The sequence below is a fragment of the Arabidopsis lyrata genome (genome assembly GCF_000004255.2).
Source record: "Arabidopsis lyrata subsp. lyrata unplaced genomic scaffold ARALYscaffold_5, whole genome shotgun sequence".
Taxonomy (NCBI): domain Eukaryota; kingdom Viridiplantae; phylum Streptophyta; class Magnoliopsida; order Brassicales; family Brassicaceae; genus Arabidopsis; species Arabidopsis lyrata.
The window spans coordinates 5,146,487-5,170,127 of NW_003302551.1; the positions used below are offsets into that span (position 1 = coordinate 5,146,487).

General features: G+C 30.8%; 3 protein-coding genes across 3 annotated transcripts; 2 read left to right on the top strand and 1 right to left on the bottom strand.

Moving 5' to 3' along the window:
• Positions 1-269: 269 nt before the first annotated feature.
• Positions 270-2,308, bottom strand: LOC9311546 (60S ribosomal protein L34-3). Its single transcript, XM_021026576.1, has 4 exons — positions 2,184-2,308; positions 2,007-2,086; positions 649-758; positions 270-566 (listed from the first exon to the last, which is right to left on the bottom strand). The coding sequence occupies exons 1-4, from the start codon at positions 2,260-2,262 to the stop codon at positions 473-475; spliced, it is 363 nt and encodes a 120-aa protein (XP_020882235.1). The 5' UTR covers positions 2,263-2,308; the 3' UTR covers positions 270-472.
• Positions 2,309-6,870: 4,562 nt separating this feature from the next.
• On the top strand, positions 6,871-8,902 carry LOC9313209 (transcription factor MYB30). The gene is made up of 3 exons (XM_021026574.1): positions 6,871-7,321; positions 7,676-7,805; positions 7,910-8,902. Exons 1-3 carry the CDS (start codon positions 7,189-7,191, stop codon positions 8,622-8,624), a joined length of 978 nt encoding a protein of 325 aa, XP_020882233.1. The 5' UTR covers positions 6,871-7,188; the 3' UTR covers positions 8,625-8,902.
• A 13,820-nt stretch (positions 8,903-22,722) lies between these two features.
• LOC9311547 (mini zinc finger protein 2) lies at positions 22,723-23,641 on the top strand. Its single transcript, XM_002875433.2, has one exon. It carries the CDS (start codon positions 23,035-23,037, stop codon positions 23,335-23,337), a length of 303 nt encoding a protein of 100 aa, XP_002875479.1. The 5' UTR covers positions 22,723-23,034; the 3' UTR covers positions 23,338-23,641.

Genomic DNA, 23,641 nt, shown 5'->3' on the forward strand with positions numbered 1-23,641 from the left:
GTCATGAATAAAGATATAGTTCAATGATAATGATGATGCAACGTTCCCATGTGCATTTGCTGCAAAGTTCGGAGAAACACACTCTTTTTGGTTTCAAGTGTTTCTTTAGATATGGATTCTGATTCCTGCAAGTAATATGCAAAACATATCAAAATGGCCGAATATATCATAAAACCATGCCGGTTTACATTAAACCGATAACGAATAGGTTAATCAATTTTCGTTGTTCTTCAGTATGACAATTGTTGAATAGTAGTAATTTATAAATCTTGGGTTTTCAACTTCTGTTTTATAATCTTGTTGACATATATCGGAGATTGGAGAAAGTAAAATCTGAATGGAGAACAAAACTGAACATAAGATATTATCAAAAACAAACATTTGCTCTTTTCGTGAACAAAAAGACTCATGTCTATCGATCCCTAGAACATAAGTAATTCTCCATCACTCTTATAATCCAAAACGTCTTCTTCTAACTCTTTGGCCCAGTCTTCTCTTTCGCCTTTTGAAGCTTCAAAACCTTCTTCACAATCTTCTGTTCTTCAACCAAGAAGGCCCTAACAATCCTGGAACAGAGAAAACGTGCAAGATTAGTTGATATACTACTCTAAGAAACCAATTTTTAAGAAACAAGTTCAATACACTTGCCTCTCCCTAACAGCTACTCCAGATAGAACACCACCATATGCACGATTCACTGTCCTCTCGTTCCTTGCCAACCTCGGCCTTTTGTATTCAGCGGGTCTCAAATGCGGAATCTTCAGAAAACAAACATCGAATGTAAAGCCTATGATATCATGCTAATTATGTGAGAAGAAAGCTATTTATGAGATTCTATAGAGATTATCGATAGATTAAATATCTGTGTAACCCTAGATTATTCGATTAGAACCAGAGACCACTGACCAGAGACCAGTAACTACTAACTACTAACTCATTACATACCAGGTACTAGTTTTCAACAAACACAAGAAAAGAAAAAAAACAGAGAAAATCCAACGATAAGTTATCTTAAGTGCAGGCTATCAAGTTAAAGTAAGAAGTGAGTTTAATGGATATGGAGTCTAAATCTAGTAAGACGAGTTACCATGTAAACCTTGTTCTCAATATCAATGGAAAAAAAGTATGAAACCTTTCACTATTTTACCAAACTTTAGACAAACCAGCAACCAACAAATTCTTGAATTCAACCCCTAAAGTGTCTATGTTTTGATTTAAGTTCCAGATTTGGTCTTAATGACAAAACAAGTTGTTATCAGTATAATCAAACCAAAACTAAGACATATTATTCACAAACTGCCGTAAACACGACACAAATTTAAAAATTCACAAACTTTTTTCCAAATTGGTTGTTAGAAAGCAGCTAATACAGAACAAGAGATATGAACTAAACTTGCTTATCTTAAGAGCAGGCTATCAAGTCAAGGTAAGAAATGGAACTCAAGTCTACTCTACTAAGACGAGTCTAGAACAATGGCAAATAAGCATGAAGCTTTTCACTATTTAACCAAGCTAAGACAAACACTTTAATCCCTAAAGTTTCTAGATTCTAAGTCTAGTTCCAGATTTTGTCTCAATGCCAAAATGAATCAGAACACAGATAGCCAAAAACTCAGACACATTGTTCACTACACATAAACACAAACCCTTATACCAACATTCACAAACTTCTTTCCAAATTACTAGAGAAAACAGCTAACACACACACAAAACAAGAGACATGAACAGAATTTGAAACAGATAATCTAACTAAACTCAAACACGAAGTCTAACACATAAATTCATAAACTTTCTTGAAACAGAGAATCTAACTAAACTCAAAACACGAAACCTAACACCAAATTGCACAAACTTTCTTGAAACAGAGAATCTAACTCAACTCAAAACACGAACTCTAACACCAAAATTCACAAGCTTTCTTGAACCAGAGAATCTAACTAAAGTCTAAACACGAACCCTAACACCAAAATTCACAAACTTTCTTGAAATGGAATAGAAAAGTTTACCCCTTGGATTCTTTTGCCAGTAACAGGGCACTTAGGTCCACTAGCTCTCTTGTTCGTCTTCTGGTAAGTCAATTTCCCACCTTTAAGCCAAAAAAAAAAAACCCAAATTTTCAACAAAAATTTCAATAATCTTTCAAGAATCACTACTAGGAGACATTATAGAGCTTGGTACATTACCAGGAGTTTTGACGATGCGGTGTTGGTTGGACTTGGTAGCGTAAGAGTGACGTGATCGGTAAACAAGACGTTGAACCATTTTCGTTGAGCTCTGAGGTCAGTAAGTGACGGCCAAAGGAGATAAAAAGTTTTGATACGAGTTTATATATGGAGGTGATCTACTGAGCCCTAGATCTAATGGATTTGGTGAGCTTACGATTCGACGGCTCAGATTGATTATAGTGTTTTTTTTTTGTTTTTTTTTTTATTTTTATTTTGTGTATCTATCATAGTTTTTTTTTTTTTTTTGTCAATCGTATGATTCGTATCTATCATAGTTTCTTGATTTGCATTTTGTTAGTAAAACTTTGTTTGTGTATATTGTCTTGTTGTTTTAAATTAAACTAGGGTATTTAGAAACTTTGTGTGTTTTTGGAATCTTGGTTTATGGCTTTTTAAAATTTGATGTCGGATTAAAAACCAAAAAAATTTAGTTATGTTTGATTTTTGGTGATCTTAATTGTTTGGAAATAAATTAAAAAATTATTTTCAAATTAAAAAATCTTTAAGAAATTTCTGTATGCTTGATAAAATTTGGTAAATCGATCGTTTACTCAGTAAATTCCGTAAGTTTAGAATTTCAGTTGTGTGGGAAAAAATTTAATATAATCGAAAAAAATTTAGAAAAAAAAACATTTTATTAAACCAATCGATTTAGAAGCTCCAAACCACACATGATTTATAATTGAAATGTATTAACTTTGATTATTAGTTAACATATGAAGATGATGTTAAAAACATTGTTATAAAAATAGCAAATCTATTTAAAATGTATGGCAATGCTTTTAACCGTGGAAAATTGGGATCTAAAATCTATGATCTAAAGGGATTAGAGTGGTCACGGTTTAATTCAGAGACCTCCGGTGAAAACAAAGTTCGCCTCGATATGAATTTACTAGAAGAAGAGTTGATTTTTGTTGAAATAAAAGCCAAGAGAAACTGGAAAGTGCTATTTAGAATGATACTCTCTTCTTATCGGTAAGTAAAATAAACAAACCTCTTTTATGTGACTGTTGTCATGTTGAAAATAACATTCACTTATCTAAAGTAATATGTGAACACATAATGCACAATAAAATGTATAGTTAGCATTATGTGTTCATAGGTAATCAACATAGAAATTAGCTAGCATGATCTGTTAAGTAATGCAGCTATAAATTCAACCTTGTTCTAAATGTTTCTTTGTGTGTCTTATGTAGGTGATGAAGCAACGTAAAGTAAACGACACCAAGCTTTAACGAGTTCCCGAAATAGTTACGGGTACTTCTCGTGAGGGATCTCTTGTCTTCAAACTTCCACTAGAAATCAAGGTTACACAAAACTCTCAATGAGATTACAAGAACAACTCAAGAAGAATGTAAAACTCACGACACAAACCTAAGAAGAAAACCCTAGCTTCTATTTAAAGGCTCTGTAATTTTTAACTTCGGTTTTGTATTTCATGTATACTCGTAGGCTTATCTCACTTAATAATGCCCAAGTCTTCTTCTCTTTGTTTTTTAGTAAACGTGAGGCCCATTCGATTTGGGCTATAAGTATTGTTTGGGTCAATACTTTACAAAACTCTATCTTGACCAAACAATTATCCCAAGTTGGTTTCTCCGACAAAGTCAAAACACCGACTCGTCGTCTTTCTTCTTCTTAGATTTTCTATGACACTAACATCTCAGACTCTTCCTCGAATCATTGCCGATGTCATTCACCGTCGGTGTCTAACTCCGTCTCCGATCTTCTTTCACAGGTAAACTCGAGCTTCTTTCTTCTCAGTTCAATTTCAAAAAAATCTCTGAAATCAAAACCTCAAACCTTCTCCGATTTCTCTGTTATTTTTCTCGACATCCTTAGACTCCTTCCTGTTTAATAACACAGAGTCACAAAAAAAAATATTTTTTTCTAAAACAATGTACTCTTTTGATAACAAAAATTGCTTTTTCTTAATGGACATGTACCTTGTATACTATGAAATTTTCCTGATCATGTTATGGACTCATGACGTACCATTTCAACTAAATAACCGACAAGATAAAATTAGATGACAAACATAAAGTTAGCTTTCTGTTTATTTTGCCAATGGCTAAGTCTTAATACCACCACCAAACAATACTCCATGGCCAAACAAAACAAATATCTGAGAACTTGTACTCAAAAAGTTAGTTAATGGGGTCCAGTTCATATAACTAGGCCCGTTATTCAATCATCAGGCCCAACAATTCAATAGTCATAATAGTATTTTAACCAACCTCATAACCAAACCGGTTCTCAATTTGATTTTGGTTAAGAAAATTCATACCGATCGATCGCATGCACTGTCACAAATAATAAATAGGGACTGAAACTCTGCATTTGTTCTTATGTATCAACTGCATGTGCGCTTGCAGTGCTTTTATTTCTCTTCATTGACAAAATTAAATATTTTAGTTTTTCATTTTTTTTGGAAAATTTGTTATAGTACCTAATATTTATTTTAATGCTTAAAGTTTTATTTTTCTCTTTTTTTATACTAATTAAAAATAGGTATTTTACGCTGGAAAATGTGTTTGTCCCGTCCCTACATCACAAGCACCATCCATACATCACACATGCATTCCATGTTATTAAGAAGTTGTCATTTAATATAAATCGTAATCGCAAATCATTTATATGTATTTTTCAAGAATATTTTGCCTCTTTATATTCCACCTCCATACTTATTATGATGATTCATATCTTTCTACAATTGAATGCGTTATGTGATATATTATATAGTAAAAAGAATACCAAATCTATAATAGTGTTTTATGAAGTATACATCTTCCAAATTTGTGGCCGTCGAATTTTCGTATTACATAATTACATTGAAATTTATTTTCGGATTTGCAACTTGTACTAAAATATTATGGCTACGAGTGATAGTTTAATGAAATGATGAAATTGTAGAAACATATAAAATAGTGGAATGTAATGAAAATTCTGGAGCGAAAATTAATTTTCTTTCCAATCAAAAAATACATATTGATCGAATCTAAACTAGTAAACAAAACAATATTAATTTTTAACGATAAAAATTAGTAGTAAAAGATTACAATACAAAATAAAAACAGTGTGACTACAAATAACGGTATGATACAGTTATAGTGTCACTTTTGCATACCATATCTTCTTACTTAAGATGTGGTAAAATATTACTATCAAAGCCATATTTTTTGTTTATGGTTAAGAACTTAAGATGTTCACAAAGTCTTTTCAATTTCAGTGGTTAGATGAACCTTTCAGTTTCAATTAATATGATTGATTAACAGCCTGTTTAACACAAGTTTATTATATCTAACGACTAACGTAAATCCTAAACTTTCCACAAAGTGAAATTTCACACTTGTAAAAATTATCATTCAAAATTCCTACCTATATAAATAAATAGATATAGCACAACATTGACAAAAGAGAAGAAATTAAAGTAGTCTCGTGTCTCTTCTTCTTCCTTTTCTTCCGGCCTCGTGAAAACCAAATTGATTTCATCTTTTTACTTGTTGACATATACATATACATACACATGTTCACATAAATAGATATAGTTGTATATGACTTGTGTCTATCATCCAAAAATCATCATTATCTTATATACCAAATTCGTATACAAATATCTCTTAATCTCTTTTCACCACCTACGATAATGACATATATTAACGTACAATTAATTTCATCTTAAAACTTTTAATGTGGTTGTATGACTTCTGTCTATCAAATCCAATAATCTTCATTATCCTATATACCAAATTCTCATACAAATATCTCTATATTTCTTTTAATGTGGTTGTATGACTTCTGTCTATCAAATCCAATAATCTTCATTATCCTATACACCAAATTCTCATACAAATATCTCTATATTTCTTTTCACCACCTACGATAACGACATATGTAACGTACAATTAATTTCATCTAAAACTATGTTTACCAAAAACTCAAAATGTGGTCCATTAACACTAATCGCGAACCTTACCCGAATAAAACGTTCAACATCATATATTCATATATGTTTATGTAACGTAATACATATAAACGCATATATATATATATACATCTATATATGTAGAGAAGTCGCTAACATCATGAATGACGTAGACCATCATGTAGTTTGACAATGGCCAAAGACCCACTGGTTCAATCCAAAACAGCAATTTTTTCTTTTCTTCTCTATCTTCAAATATAAATAATTCGTTTTGATATAAAAACCAAAACAGCAAATCATGACGCAGAGAAAATCTCGTTCGTCAAAAGACCCTTTCATGAATTTCTATTATTAACAAAGCCTATGCATTACACATAAATGCAATAGCCACTATTCAATTCTTAAAATTATCGTAGCAATAAATCAAAAGTGAGAGAGGGAGATATCATATCATATATCATTATCATGTTATCATGCATGTCCCCATTATTCTTTAATTTTTTTAATAACATAACCAATAAATTATTAAACCTAATAATAATAATATTTTTTGTGTTATTAGGGTTTTGGAAAGAAGCAAGCCCACATTGAATGCCACGCGGTTTTGTATGGAGGGCAGAGACTTTTCCTTTTGCCACACAGCTGACTTCTGAGGCTTTACCTCCACTTTTGTAGTTAATGCATTACACATTTATTTTTTTTATTTTTTTCATATTTTTATTTATTAAAATATACAATTTCAGAGACCCAAGAGTCCAAGACCAAGAGGGGTCAGCAAATTTCTCTCTCTCTTTTTATATATATATAGAAGAAGAAGTGGACATAGACCTTTGTCGCCAAGCTTAACCATTAGATCCATTTCAAAGCTAAGCGTACTAATTAGTGTACTAAGGGTAGTGTGACTCATCATTACCATCTTAAGTTGTTTCAACTTTCTTCTATTTTCTTGGCAAAGAGTTATAGTGGGAAATAAAGAGAGGCTAAAAGGAGTGATTAAAGAATTAATTAGTTAAATTAAGGGAAATCAAGATCATCATAATGGTGAGGCCTCCTTGTTGTGACAAAGGAGGAGTGAAGAAAGGGCCTTGGACTCCTGAAGAAGATATCATTTTAGTTACTTACATCCAAGAACATGGTCCTGGTAATTGGAGAGCTGTTCCTACCAATACTGGTATGTCTAATCTTCATTCTTCATCTCTCACCTCTCTCTCTCTCTATAGATTTGTATGTTGATATTATTTAGATTAATCATTGAGAGTGAGAGATAGATAAGGAGTCAGAATGGTTTGGATTGAAATTTGTGTTCTCCAAATGGGTTTTGATTTCCATAGGTTTCTTTCTTTAGGTCTTTAAGATTGTGGAATTAGCTTAATGAAAAACATATGTTGAAATTAGGGTTTTGTTTATTGCCCTTAATATTTAAGATCTAATGCATGAGATCTTGTTATTCCTTTATATATTATTAAACTTAGATATTTTCTCATTAATTGGTTTTTAATTTTTGTTTGTTCTTGTAAATTTTCAGGGTTGCTTAGATGCAGCAAGAGTTGTAGACTTAGATGGACAAACTATTTAAGGCCAGGAATCAAAAGAGGCAATTTCACTGAACATGAAGAAAAGATGATTGTTCATCTTCAAGCCCTCTTAGGAAATAGGTACAAAAACTAATTAATTACCCCTTGATTTCTCAAATTTTGTCGCTCACAACATTTTCCAAATTAGACTATTTTTTTTAGTGAGCATTTAATATTTTGTGTAGATGGGCTGCAATTGCGTCATATCTTCCACAAAGGACAGATAATGACATTAAGAACTATTGGAACACTCATTTGAAGAAGAAACTCAACAAAGTCAATCAAGATTCTCATCAAGAACTTGACCATTCCTCGCTCTCATCTTCACCGTCGTCTTCTTCCGCTAATTCCAACTCAAACATCTCAAGAGGCCAATGGGAGAGACGACTTCAAACCGATATCCACTTGGCGAAAAAGGCTCTCTCTGAGGCTTTATCTCCTGCTGTTGCACCAATCATCACATCTACAGTGACAACAACATCCTCTTCAGCTGAATCAAGACGCTCTACTTCCTCAGCTTCCGGGTTTCTTAGGACGCAAGAAACATCTACAACTTATGCCTCAAGCACCGAGAATATCGCAAAATTGCTCAAAGGGTGGGTGAAAAACTCGCCAAAGACTCAAAACTCCGCGGATCAAGTCGCTTCTACAAACTCTGAGGTAAAGGAAGGGATCAAGAGTGATGATAGGAAGGATTGTGCAGGGACATTTCAGTCATTTTCTGAGTTTGATCACTCATATCAACAGGCTGGATTTTCACCTGATCATGAGACCAAACCAGACATAACTGGATGCTGCAGTAACCAAAGTCAATGGTCTTTGTTTGAGAAGTGGTTGTTTGAGGATTCTGGTGGACAGATTGGTGATATTCTATTGGATGAAAACACTAATTTCTTCTGAAGAGTTTGCTTAATCACATGGTTCTAATTTTAGGATCCTCGTCTCTACTATTTTTTTTTTTTTTTTCCAAATTAACATGCTTAGATTATCGTGAGATAAATCATTAATAATTTTATTTATTTTCCCTCGTTAATTACAATTAATGATGGGGTTGTTTTATATATATGGCCCTGTGAATTCTGAAGGGGCCTGATATATATGTCCGCCCAATGATTTTAGTATTGGTGTAAAATTCTATATCTATTTTTTATTTATTAAAATGTTACTATTGTTTGATTTTTTTTTCTGCTTTGAACTTGTAAGTATGTTATACTTTTGAGATGTTAACATAAAAATAATCATCTGTTACAAATTACACTTAAACCTATATAAAATTGACAAAAAAAATTACATATATTGGAATGTCCAAGAAAATCCAACTTAGCCGTTTGTTTGATTCGGAAAATGGTTAATATAAGGATTAATTAGTACTATGTGTAGTGGGTGTGTGTTATAGAAAAATAATCAATACTTACAACTTGCCCTTAATTTTCAATTTATTTTTCCTTAAATTAACCGTTAACTCACTAAGAAAAACACTAACATTTATTTTAGAGTGTCAAATGGCGCCGCTCAATAAAAGAAATCTTAGATTTAAAGATAGCCTTACTATTGGTGAATTTGAAAGACCTACTAATAAAGAAAATAGTACTAGTAAAGAAAATTAAACGAAATATTTATTGCATGAAATAAATAGGGCCGACAAGGTTTAAAGAAACTAATTATAAAAAGATATAAAATATAAATTTTTAAAACGGGATGGATTGGCACTATAAATATTGAAAGTGATGAAGAATTAAAGTTTGACTTTCTTTCTTGTGACCTTTTTTTCTTGTGACCTTGTTAGTTGTGACTTGCATCACATTGTTACTACTACTAGGTATGAAGAAGTCAATATTGCCATTAATTTAGCTTCTCCTTTGATTTTAAGATATCGCCACTTGTTATGCGATGGTAACAAAGGAAAACATGCTAAAACTGAACCGGAGACATATACTTTATAGAACTGAAAACGTAAGTACATATATTTCCTATATTTCACAAAAAAATATCATTTTGATACATTTCATATAAATTAAGAAAAATTTAAATTATACATACATACCTCTATTTAATAAGTGATTAATAATTTAAATTCAATGAAAAATAGCTTTGAATTAAGATTAAATTAAGAAATTTAGTGTAAAAATCACATTGGAAATGTAAAATGACATTCTTTGTTAAACAAAAATAAAACTCTAAAATGACTCTTTTTATGAAACAAAGATAGTATTATAAGTAAAATTTTAAAGTTTTAGCAATGAACAATGGATTAACCGTCAAATTAAAAAAAGTTTCACTAAATACTTAAAGATATCGATAGGGATTTCTTTTGCGTTTTTAAAATATAAATGGCGTCCTTCAGTGGCGGACCCAGGAATTGTTTTTACCCAGGTCATTAAAAAAAAAGGGAAAAAATTAAACCTATTACGTCAAGACAGGGACTTGAACTCAGGATACGGAGGTCATGGACACACAAATACCAACTCAGCTGCTGTTTTTTTTCTGGTTTCTTACACATAAACAAATTTATATCATTATTTTACTAGGTCAGTTGCCCACCCTCTCTCCTTACTGGGTCCGTCCATGGCGTCCTTTGATACTTTTAACGCATATCTAAGAACTATTGAATGAATTAAATGTATATATTTGCTTTGACTATAAGATAAACTATATAATTGTTTGTGAAAACGTACTTAAAATTTTATAGTGAAAGTAATTTTTAAGAAAAACTTATTTGAATTCATCTATTTTGTTTTTCAATGAATTCATCTTTATTTATATAGAAATGATGGAAACATAAGTTTATCAAAATGAATATCGGAAGCAAAAAAATTTGAACGTAGTAAAATTGCATTGGCATCTCGCATAATTGTTCTAAACAATAAAAAAACCCACAAAATCAGCTAATACATTGGATATGTCCACGAGATAATAACTCGAGTACTCAACTCTTGATAACTTTAAGTTCTACAAGAAAAAAATTGTATGCTGTTGGGAAACATAGACTGAGATTGTCAGTGTTACCGAATGGTTAATATGTCTGAGACTGATTCACGCAAAAGCAAGTTAGAAGATAACCATGTTCGGTCTTATATATGAAAGTTAAGTGGACTAAACTTAATATGATGCCAAAAAAACAACTTAATATGTGGAGATGGCTTACTCCTGAGATCAATCAAACGGCTTGATCACACAAGTTGACCAGTGAAAAAAAAGCATATTTTCTTCTATTGTTTTGTTTGCGAGATGTAACACTTCAGATATAAACAATGACAAATGGAGTAAAAAGTAACAAAAGACAATCACATTTTGTATAATATAAATATATATTTTATATAATATGAATAGAATTTATAAATAGTTAGTGTTCATTATTAATTACTATGATATATATATATATATCACCTATAATATGTAGAAAAACTAAACTAAAATGAAAGTATAATATGTTCTACTAAAAATTTTAGTAAGAGAATATTTTTACTGAATCACTCATTTCAATTTTTGAGTTGATAAAACAGGAAAAAATGTTTAATTTATTTTCTTAAGAGATTATTAATTTAAATATTTTAATTTAATTATATGTTTTTGTATAGACCTAAATTTAAATTTGTAATTAGAATTTAGCAAAGTTTAAGGAAAAAACAAGTTGAATATTTAAAAACCAAGAGTGCCATAACACCCATCTCCGAACGAGTAATATATGTAACTAAGACCATCATATAACCCCCACATTTTTAGATATGAATTTTATACATATAAATAATAAATAAATCCATGACTCTTAGATAGTGATATGTTTCAAGTATTTTTTTGAAAAATAATTAGTTAACAAAAAATTGACTAAATTAATTTTTACATTACAACAAAATAAGTTAGTAAATTAACTTGATGAATTATTTTATGTAAATTATGGCAAAAAAATTTAGAAAACTTCTTTAAAATATCACTAAAATCTTAAACTTATTAACATAATTGGTATAAGACACCAATATTTGGAACCAAAAGTTCTTTTATTTCGCGTATCCGATACCAATAGGTGCGAGACTGGTAACAAGTCTTCCAACAATCTCAGATAACTTGCCCATTCTTAAGTAGTGTCTGGCTTTACACCTAATTATAATATATTACTATTTTATATCATGTAATTTAATCTATAGATTTGTTTACCCTGTATTACTCTTATTTTATGATAATTGTGAATTTTGAACTAAGAAACATATTTCCTCCCATGCTGTAAAGACAAAAATTAAAATTAATAAAAGAAGTTATCTTGGATCAAATAAGTTGGCAAAATAAAATAACACAACCATATAGATATATATGGTGAGCTTGGTTTTGGGCCCATGCTATTAAGCCGAATAGCAAAGAAAAAAGTTGAAAGAAGCTGAAGAATCATGTGCGATTCATGTCTCAAAGCCCACCCAACCCTCTGGCTTCTATGTATTGAAAGGTTTACTTTTTAGTTTTTACCTTCTTTTTTTTTGGGTTGAGACGTTAATGATTTCATTTGAGCTGCTAACAGAATGCTTACATTAGATAAGAGAGTTTTAAGCCTGAATATTTTATTGGCCTTTGGAGAGGAGATACATATTTTACACATGAGTTGTTCAAGACTATATATATCAGTGAATATGTAAATATCTTTTACAAGTTAGAGTATATAGCTGAAAGGCACTACAAATTAAATATCGAACTTGTAAGTTGTAATGAAAGGCACCAAACTCAGAATAGCCGAAAGCCATAAATAAATATCGTCTAAATTATAGCTGAGTGGTGTTAAAGAAGTGAACAATATTTACATTTACTCGATATATGATATATGTCGTCATGAATGAAATGATACTCCACTTCTAAACATTTCATATGTTTGTTAAATACCGAGTTTGGGACAAGAGCAATCAGAGCATGTGCACCGGTGAATCTTTCATCCAAGTCTCTCACGTAAAAAAAATAAAAATAAAATAATAAAAAGTATTATTTAATTGTAAGAGTCTCTAAAAAAGTACTGTGCTGACTGTACTTTCACATATAGCCCTTACTGTTTTGCATTTCACCAATCAGACTCTACTGACTTTTTCTTATTCTTAAAGTCCTTACAGTGCAACTGCCCTCAACTTCCTATTTTCTTTTTTTTTTCTTTTTTTTTTATAAAATCACAAAAACGGGACTTTTGGTTGCTGTACAAAAAAAAAAAGAAAGAGAAAATTTACTTCTTTAATAAATGACACCTATCTTTTGTTAGCAATAACATTATTTAGCTAAATATAAATACTTTAAAGAGACTAATAAAATACAAAAATTTATTTGATAATATAAAAACAAATTGTAAATACGTAAATTTAATTAATAATATGTTTGAAGACATACAAAAACATTACTTTAATTCATCGTAACTACATAAGTAATTCTATAAAAGTGTTTTTTTTTTCCATATTATTGATTATTTTTAACGATTAAACATTATATATTTATTGACTAATTAAAACTGTGCAATTAATAAAAATAAATGATTACTATTATTAGCCCATATTAGTATATCAAGAAACATTTGTGAAATGATAAAAAAAATGAGTTTTTAGTGTTGTAATTTCTTTTTGTGTTTGAATATTTATTTTTTGTTATAATTATCAAAAAAAGTTTTGGTCAATGTGATTTTGAATTTACTAATTATGCTAAAATAAATATTTCTGTCACAAATCGATTTTTGAAAATAATAGTCGTAGTCTCAACAACCAATCAGACTTTTATCAAAACTGAAAGTAACAGTTACAATCTTTACAGCCGAAATCTCTACAGCCAAAATTTTACAGTAAAAGTCTATAGTAACAGTCGTTACCAATCGGCCCCAAAATCTCTCACTTCAGAGACATCACCTTTTTGATAAACTATCACAATTAAATAATATTTTATTATTTTATTATTTTTCTTTTACATAAGAGACTCTCATGTTATCACAATAATGACGAATAAAGGAATACCACAATTCTACAAAACAAAGTCTGGCGCGTGACTTTGATGCGTCACCCTCTTTTGTTCTTCTTTAATTCAAAGTTGAAAACCTAGCTTTCATTTTCTGATAAGCCCAACATAAAATTGACGGATGGTTTGACCTGTGGTTCTATGAGTTTGATCGTGGTACAGTTGGAAAAGGGTATCATCAACCATCTTTACCCCTGCACGGCTTTCTTCGATTTTTGCTGCGATGGTTCTTCATAAAATATTCATAATATCGGTGACTCTCAAAAATAGGTCGAGGAAATGTAACTTTAGGTCGATGATCTTGAAATTAGCTTGATTCAGATGTGTCTTCTTGGCAGTCGGGTTGATTGGCTCGGTTGTTTATGATTCTGTCTAGACCAAAAGTCTTTAAATAAATGACTTGCTAGTCAATCTTCAATTTGGGTCGGGAAAAGTCTCCATTGGATTGATGGATTGGAGCTTGGTGTGGTCCGGGTGAGTCATCGTGGACCAACTTCGATTTGGTATGGTGATTTATGATTCCAACTCTACCATTAGTCTTCTTAGGATGGATTTTTATGGAAATATCCAATCGTAAGCCATTTGCTTGATCAAACTTGGTTTGCGCAAAAATTCTTCTTTTTGGTCCGACACAGTTTGGTTGATGCTTGAACCGGTTGGTCTGGTCAACTATCGATATTGTTTGGTTCTGATGTTCACATCAATTGAGTAGGTTTCCACAGCTCTTATGGCATGATTTTCTCTATTTAGGGTGCGTTGATGGTGAAGACGATTTGAGACAGCAGCGACCGGGAGCTCCATCCATGAGACAGTGGAATGATGGAGGATGACGTTGCTAGCCCTCTGTTGAGTTTCTCGCTGTGGTATCCTCCTTGAGACCACAACTAGAAATTGGTGTCTCTTCTTTGATGAATACCAGATGTCACCTTCTTGGCGACAACGAACTAGCTCCGAGAATGGCTATCTGTTTGTCGAGGTGTTTATGTCGATGATTCCGGCGACGTAAAGTTTTGCTTCGTCCAATACTTGTCATGGCGACTACGTCACAAAATAGGTGTGGGTTGTCGATTACCTCAAAGTTTTTGGTGTGGCTTTTCACTTTTGACCAGTTTCCTTTGTTTTTGTTCTCTTCTTCTGGTGGTTTCCGAATCAAGCGTTTGCGGCAGCTTTCTTTTCTATGTGGTTTGGTTTTCTTGTCTCTCAACTTTGCCTGGGGTGGGGCAGCCCGGATCTGGGCCCAGATTCGGCGATTCTGGACACAGGATTCCGTTGTGCCGCTAGAAGGAGTTGTTCTCGCGGCTAAACCTATTTTTGGCTTCTATGGTTTTCATTCATGTTGGGCTTGGTTTCTCATTGTTGGCTTGGGCCTATTTCTTTGGTTTAGTTCAAATTTCTTGTTTTTCATTTTCATGTCTTCCATTTAGTGCTCTATGGGTTTCGGCCAAACTGTTGCACCATCAATATTTTTAAAAAATCTATAGATATGAAAACTCTTTGACAAAAATAAATAAACAATATTAATATCGAGATAAATGAATAAGGAGTTGAGTCAAACTTTACTCACTAGTCATAACTCATAAGAGCTACGATGGGGTGATCAGGCTCCGCGAAAAATTATGCTATACGGGGTAGGTTGTTTTTTTTTTTTTGTCTTAAAGTACACGATGACGATCCTAATAATTTTTGTTTGATAGTGACAAATCAAAGACAAAGAAGTTAATTTTTCATTTTGCAATGTGTTAATCAATTATTTATGAAACAATTACTTTAATGATTGGAACATATATGAGGGTATATAAGGAGAATTTTGGAGAACTGATTTTGGTTACTTATGTTTTCAAAGTGCAATTATCTTTTCGGTCAAACATATTTACAGAATTCCAGAATTAAGTGTGCTTTGAGGTGGAGCGATTTCAAGATAGTACGTGACATACTAGAAAGTGATTTCCGCTATCGGATGAGTGAGGATAAAATATAAAACAATATCTTGTAATGATTTGTAGGATTGCTAAACAAGTCTCAAAGCCTCCCGTAATAGTATACATGCCGTCGGAGGAGTGTGAGTCAAGAGACTAAGAGAAAATGTAGGGTCCACATAAGATGGCGGTTAGAGCGCTACAATGATGTTAGTAATTCATTTTTATATTTATGTGGTGCAATGAAATATTATTTTAGTAAATTTTAATTTTGATAGCATTGTAGTTTTACTAAGTATTTGTTTTAAAATAAAATAAGTTGATAGAATATATTTGTAAATCTTACAAGTAAAATATTATGTTAGAAATTATTGAGAAATTGATAAAATAAAATCAACTAGGACTTGACAGATATGTTAGATTAGGCATGGGCGTTCGGATATTCGGGTCAGGTTTTTCGGGTTTAGAAAACTAAGATCCGTTCGGGTATTTAAAACTTTGGGTTCGGATCGGGTATTTCTGGTTCGGATTTGGGTTTACCCGAAGTATCCAAATATTAAAAAATTTGTATCCGATTCTATGCAAAGTATTGAAAATACTCAAAAAATCTATAAATTTTAAGTATTTTATACATGAATCTAACCAAAAGTAGTTAAAACAACCAAAAATATCTTAACATCCGAATAATTTAGACACTTAGGTTATTATAAGTATAAATATTACTAATATATTATATCTATGTATTTATATTTCGGATATGTTTGGGTACTTGTTCGGGTTCGGGTTCGGGTTCGGGTTCGGGTCGGGTTCGGGTTTGGATTTTCGGGTTGTGAAGTTTAGAACCCGTTCGGGTATTTTAAAACTTTGAGTTCAGGTTCGGGTTGAGTTTTTCAGGTCGGGTTCGGTTCGATTCTTCGGGTTTGGATATTATGCCCAGCCCTATGTTAGATTAACAACAAAATAGCAGGATAGCTGAATTATGAAATATCGGAATCAATAGAACGACAATAATTTTAAGCGGAATATAAATAACTTTTTTCTAAAATGCTAAAAAGCTTTTTTCTACATAAAATTTCTCTAATATAGTTATAATTTTAAAACGTACAAGATAAATTTTAAAAATATTTGTAACATTTTATTATTCAATCCAAATTTTGGTGAATAGTATTTATTCAGCAGAATCACATTTTTAAAATGTGAAAACAAGAAAAAGTTGTATACATTATTTACATTAAAGTGAGAAATAGAGATAACCATTGGAGAATAAACCTCTACTTTATTTTAGAGCATCTCCAACCCACCTCTATATTTGTCTCTAAATTATATTTTAGAGGTAAATCTACTCTAACACACCTCTATTCTCACCTCTAAAATAGAGTAGATCTCTATTTTTTCTCTATATATAGAGGATCATATATAGAATCTCTAATTTTTTCCATATAAATAAAGTTAAATTTTTTAGAGGAAAAAATAGGGAAACACATTGGAGTAAAAATAGAGAAAACTCACCTCTATTATAGAGATAAAACTAAAAATAGGGAAATACATTGGAGATGATCTTAGCGTAAAAATTTAAAGCAACCATTGAGAGTCCGAGACTCTCCAAATATTCAACGCAAATGTTAATTTATATATATAGATCCTACGGTCTAAACTTAAATAGCGTAGTAAATTACACATATAAACTATATATATATATATGTTAAATGTTAAATATACATAACACATTATAAAAATAATAAATTTGTTTATAATACTCGTCAATACTATACATTTTTTTATTTCTTTCTGATTAATAAACTATAGTAATAGATATAAAACTGTGACTTTCTTTAAAATTCTATAATTGTACATTTATGCAAAACGATATTTTTTTATTGAACAAATATCAAGTCTTAAAACAATATTGTTACTATGAAATAGAAATATAGAATATACAGTAATGGATATATTACATGAGATTCCTTATCTTAATTGAACAATGATCAAGAATGACCGTTGAGTAGCCAAAGACTAACACATTACTAATGGAGGCTGGCGAATGAGAGTTGGGTTGTTGTGGAACACAAAGTCTCTTTGCTTTTTTATTAAAACTCTTATCTTATCATAAATCATAACCATCATTACTCCACTAACAACCACTTTGGTCTTAGTCATTAACAAACTTGTAACCTTTTTATATATATACCTTAAAACTTTAACCATTTTTATTAGTATCGTAGATATTTCAGATAATTTTTTGGTTGGAGATATTCCAGATTCGATTCGCTCAAATGGAATATTTCAATTTTTGCAATCAGGATGATTGGTCTGAAAAATTAAAACTGAAATGTGCTTGGGTAAAATTTTTGTTTGATTTTATTTTATTTAGCTCACTACAATTATGTTACTTTTAGATGTTTTTTTTTCTGTTAACCAATGTGTACATATAATGATTTATTTTACTTCTAATAATTATGTTTTATTTTTATTATCATTAGTATAATTCATAATGCTACAAATTGTTTCTATAATATGAAATTTAATTTTGAATTAAAGACGGATAAAGGTTTACAACATCGGATATTAAAATATCCACAAAACTTTCTTGAATGAGTGTCCAGAAAAATTACTAAAACTTAAATCATGATATCAATTTTTTTTTGAGGATTAATATCTAATGTCTACAATAATTTTAAAATCTATATATACATTTTTGGAGACATTTATGAAATAAATCCTGGAATTCCAACTTATTTACGGTTAAATATCATTGACATTAATTATTTAGATTTTCAAAATTAAATCAAAGATATTAACATAAAAAATCATTTGCAAAAATCTTAACCTAATATATTAAGCATAACTAATCTTTGCCACAACTACATCCATATTCAATTCGATTCTCTTAAAAGATCTCAACAATCCCTACATTTAATCGTGGCCATTCAAATCTTAATCCGGTTTTTAATCTTCAATCTTGACCGTCGGCCATACGCAATTAATTCAGAAATCATTATATAGAATTAATTATTATTAACTAAAATTTAAAATTATATATATATATATATAAATTTAAATTTTTAAATTGACTAGAATTATCACAAATGCTTGGGATAATTCTCTCACATCCCTGTATCAAGGGAAAACAACATTAATTAAAGGTTAATTTAACAAAGAGAAAAGAGAATGAAGGAGAGAGAACATTTTACCTCAGTCGTTGTGCTCTCATCCAGGAAAACCTGCTCCTCAGTGATAGGACAATCTTCTTCGTATACTGTTCCACTCTCTCTAAAATGATGGGCAAGAGCATAAACATTTAAAATTCTAACTTCATTATCTATAAAAGGACCAACTACACCGTGTTCATCGTAATAATGCCTCGGCGTGGAATTCATTAACTCCTGGATAGACAAGACTTTAGCAATATTGATAGAAGCCTGGGTTCCCAACCATTTCTACATCTTTCGAACCAATTGTACATGGCATATTCCAACAAATGTACATCACATTTTTGTTGGAAATTTCCAACCACTACTAGAAAACATGGCATATTCCAACAAATGTTTCTAACAATCGGATTTTGTTGGAAATTTCCAATGAATATCCCATAAAATTACGTTTATTATTATATTTGTTAGAAATCTATTGTAAATTTCCAACAAATTTAAGTTATGGCAAGTACATCACATAAATTATAGGAAAATTGTGGAAATTTTCCAACAAATACTAGATTGTTGGAAATTCAGTGCAAATTTGCAACAAATTATAATTGTGACAATTACATCGCATACTTTGTAGGAAAATCGTTGAAAATCTCCAACAAATATTATATCGTTTGAAATTCATTACAAATTTCCAACAAATTTTAGTTGTGGTAATTACGTTGTATAATTTGTATGAATATTATTGGAATTTTCCAACAAATATTATATATTGTTGGATAGAAGCAATAACTTTTAAGTTGTTGGAAATTACTAACAAAATATTTGTTGGAAAATATTTCTGATGATTTTGTGACAAATAATAATATTATCTTATCTTAATTTGAATTAGTTAAATCATTTGCTATTAAATAAAACTAATTTTCATCAATAAAATTTGTAATAATTAACACTAACTGGCTAAAATATTAATTAGCCAAACCAATATAAGTTGAGAACATAATAATAGCATGTCTAATAAGACATGCACTGATGCACGTAGACATCTCCCACCTCCCACATCCCACATCGAAAGAAAGGGATAAAGAAGCAATATATATTTGCTATATATATTAGTATTATGTCTTCATATTTTGTAAAATCATTTGTTATCCAGTTATAGCAACAGTAATATTTGAAAAAATTCAGAAGTATCCAATAAGGATATTTCAGATTTTAATAAATCTTTAAATGACCAAATATAAATATTTTTATATTTCTCTAATTAATAAATGTAATCAAAATTAAAATTTATATAATAATTTATTTATAATATTTATATAAATCAAATATTTATTACAATATATTATTTTTAAATTATTTTTCAATAAAATTTATCAAGAAATTTCCCACAAATACATTATGAGTAATTTTTAACAAATTAACTATCTGATTTGTTGAATATTTGTCGCAAACTAGTGATAACATTCTAACAATATATTTGATGGAACAACAATTCGTTGGAAACTCTACGCTAAATTCCAACTAAATTCCAACATAATTCCAACAAATAATTCATCAGAAAGTTTTAACAGATTACTAACAAAAAGTATTTGACGGAAATATTTCTAACAAATTCTCGACAAATACTGGTTTCCAACGATCATATTCCAACAAATGTATGTTCTATTGGAAATTTATTGCAAACCTATATTTCCCATGAATTACTGATTAATATGTCCGTTGGAATATACAATTTTTCTTGTAGTAAAGGCACATCCCCGATTGGAAATGCTTTTATTATTATTGATCATTAAATTTCTGATCACTATATATTATCCGAATGAGGTGATCCGACTATAAGTATATTTGTAAATTGATTAAAACGCCAAAAAGGGAATGAAACATTTGCTTTGAGTTTTAATTCTTTATGTATAAATCATAAATAAAACTACTAAAAAGGTTATGTTTGGCCTATAATTTCTTTACTAACTTATGGCGCAAATATATGTCGTATGACTCCTAATTATCGTTAGACAGAAACAATCTTATCAAATCAACAGAATAATGGGTTTGTTAGTTTGACATTGCCTCTGCTTTATACATTTATTTACGCATGCATGCATTGTTTTGTTTACGTCTTAAAATCCTAATTAATCTACAAATATTTCATATAATGAATATTTTTTGTTTCATAGAATGAAAATTTAATGAGATTGTTTTCCGTAATCGTGTCTACTAAGTATAGATATTGATGTCAAAACTTGCAGATATATATATGAAGTAAGCATTGTATTGAGTACGTCTACTAAAAATCAATAATCTCATGAAGCAACGTTTAGTGTGGAACAATGAAACTACAACGTTTAGTCATAGTCAAAAAAAAAAAAAACCGTTTAGTCGTGTAACTATTTTCATATAACTCAAACTCGAACTCCTGTTCCATCAAGTGATTTTAGGCAAACTGATTCTAGGGCTCACGATAAGATATACATTTTTTTCCTTTCCTTAGAGGGCCACTTTCTGAATTCCATTTTTCTGCTATTCTCATTGAAGCATCTCATGATCTTTGTTTATATCTAGTTCCGAAGGAGAAAATATCAATGTATATCTCATATAAATATCAATGGATTGATGGAACATATGAGTAAGAAAATTTGATGTCTAACCGAAAAACGAATGAATGTATGCATGTGTAATTCAAAAAAATCAATACGTAATTGCAAAGAAGCAAACGATCGTGAAGGATTGCGTTGTCCTCATGATGTACAAAATAGGTTTGGTAGCCCAACTTATCAGTCCCACGTTGTTAGGTCCAAATGTATATACATTTATACACACTTCTATTTTTGTTCATGCATATTCATCATACAATCTAAATATATTGATTGGTGCTTAGATTACAACACAAAATCGAATTCTTGAATTAAATCCGTACATTTTCTCGAGTATACTAAAGTGGCCGGGTCAAGATATCACATAGCCGACATAAACAGTTTTTGGTCTATGCATATATTCGATCCCCATACCAAGTCCGATTCTTTATGATACGTACGTATAAATAATTTTCGTAAGCACATGTCTAATTATGAATTAAAATAGAATGGAAGAAGGAAATAAAAAGAGGATTAAAGGGGATGAATGTTAAGGGGCCACCACAGTACATATTAGGTCTTAAAAAGACAAGCTTAGCTGTTTCCTTCCTTTTAAAACCAATCACTTTGTTTGGTCTTAAAGAAAAGCTTTCTCATCATTTTAGGGTTTTCTCGCAAAAAAATCGAACATAATTTGATTTTTGTGTAATAGATATATACTGTTGCAGGTTCTAGTTCTGCATCCACTTAATTTTATTCCATTTCTTATGGTTATGATTACTAGTTAGTGCACAATATATATTTGTTGGAATGTACGAGTATATATTTTGAGAAAGTGGAATCTAGCAGACGTTTGGAAGATCCAAATACAATGTATAAGGGTGATACTATCAACTAAAGACGGGTGCCTAACTCAAAAGTGGTGGCTCCATGTCTCGTGAATGATTTGTTTTTGTATATATCTATGGAGTTATGGACATTTTGGTCCGTCCATTCGGATCGAAAATCAGAACGATGACAAATAAAATCTCTTTCTTAACTCAGAGTAGTAAAATTACAATTTCGATTCAGCATAGTTTACTCAGTTTCCTCTAGTTGCGATAACTTGTTTGAATTATTGCAATATGTTATCCAATAAAAATTTTACGATACTATAAACATAATCTGTATTTTACATAACATGAGCCAAAAATAAAACATCTACCATATTTAGGTTGGTAACAAGAAAACAAAAGTTGTAATTATAATTGAATGCATAGTTGTGGTCAAAAGCAATTTAATTACAAAAGACAGATATACATATAAATATACCCATCCAAAGTTTTTTTTTCAGGTAGATTAGCTTGGTAGGTTTGATTGGTTGTGATGATGCATCAATATATACCATGGACATGTACATCTACACACACACATACACACACACACACAAACATATGCAGTTGCAGAAAAAATATCTAAGGTTGGTTGTCGATTGCTATCAGAAATGCTATAAATATCACATCTAGGGTTAGGGTTAACAGCTGAGGTCTTCTTGTAATTGTTTTGATCTTTCAGTCCCTAACTATTTCCAACCGTAGAAATTAAAGTAAAAGAACAAAAACTTATTATATATTTTTCTCTTCTTCTTTAATATATAGGCAATATTACAAGTTTAGATTTCATAAAAAAAACAATCAAGAAGAAGGAGCTAAGAGGAGAATTGAAGGGAGAAAGCATGAGGAAGCGTCAGGTGGTGTTGAGGAGAGCCTCGCCGGAGGAACCTTCTAGAAGCTCGTCCACGGCTTCGTCTCTGACGGTGAGAACTGTGAGATACGGCGAGTGTCAGAAGAACCATGCCGCGGCCGTGGGAGGTTACGCTGTTGACGGCTGCCGTGAGTTTATGGCAAGCCGAGGCGAGGAAGGTACCCTGGCAGCACTAACGTGCGCCGCCTGTGGCTGCCACCGCAGTTTCCATCGAAGAGAAATTGAAACCGAGGTTGTTTGCGACTGTAATTCACCTCCTTCTACTGGAAATTAGACAAGAAAAATCTAGAGCTAGCTATGAGTGTGTTTGTGTCTTTGTGTGTTACATATACAGATTAATCTGAAAATATTATATTTGCTTTTTTATTTCTTCTTTAATATTAAGGGCTTGTGTTTCTTTGTGAATTTAAGAAGAAACTATTAGAGATTTATAGATTGGAGGTGGTGGAAGCAGTGAAAGATTTATTATAATTGGATGCTTTTGGGGTTTGAGAATGTTTAGGAAAAGGTTAGGCTTCTGAAGTGAAATATTAAGATTATTGTTTTTTTTTTAATGTAATATATTGTCTGATTTCTTT

Excerpts from the sequence above, each read along its gene's own strand:
- LOC9311546 (XM_021026576.1), bottom strand. The coding sequence starts at position 2,262 with ATGGTTCAACGTCTTGTTTACCGATCACGTCACTCTTACGCTACCAAG. Across the intron at positions 759-2,006 it reads CTGGCAAAAGAATCCAAGGG|ATTCCGCATTTGAGACCCGC; the intron begins GTAAACTTTTCT and ends TGTTTTCTGAAG. Across the intron at positions 567-648 it reads GGAGTAGCTGTTAGGGAGAG|GATTGTTAGGGCCTTCTTGG; the intron begins GCAAGTGTATTG and ends TCTCTGTTCCAG.
- LOC9313209 (XM_021026574.1), top strand. The coding sequence starts at position 7,189 with ATGGTGAGGCCTCCTTGTTGTGACAAAGGAGGAGTGAAGAAAGGGCCT. Across the intron at positions 7,322-7,675 it reads AGCTGTTCCTACCAATACTG|GGTTGCTTAGATGCAGCAAG; the intron begins GTATGTCTAATC and ends GTAAATTTTCAG. Across the intron at positions 7,806-7,909 it reads CAAGCCCTCTTAGGAAATAG|ATGGGCTGCAATTGCGTCAT; the intron begins GTACAAAAACTA and ends TATTTTGTGTAG.
- LOC9311547 (XM_002875433.2), top strand. The coding sequence starts at position 23,035 with ATGAGGAAGCGTCAGGTGGTGTTGAGGAGAGCCTCGCCGGAGGAACCT.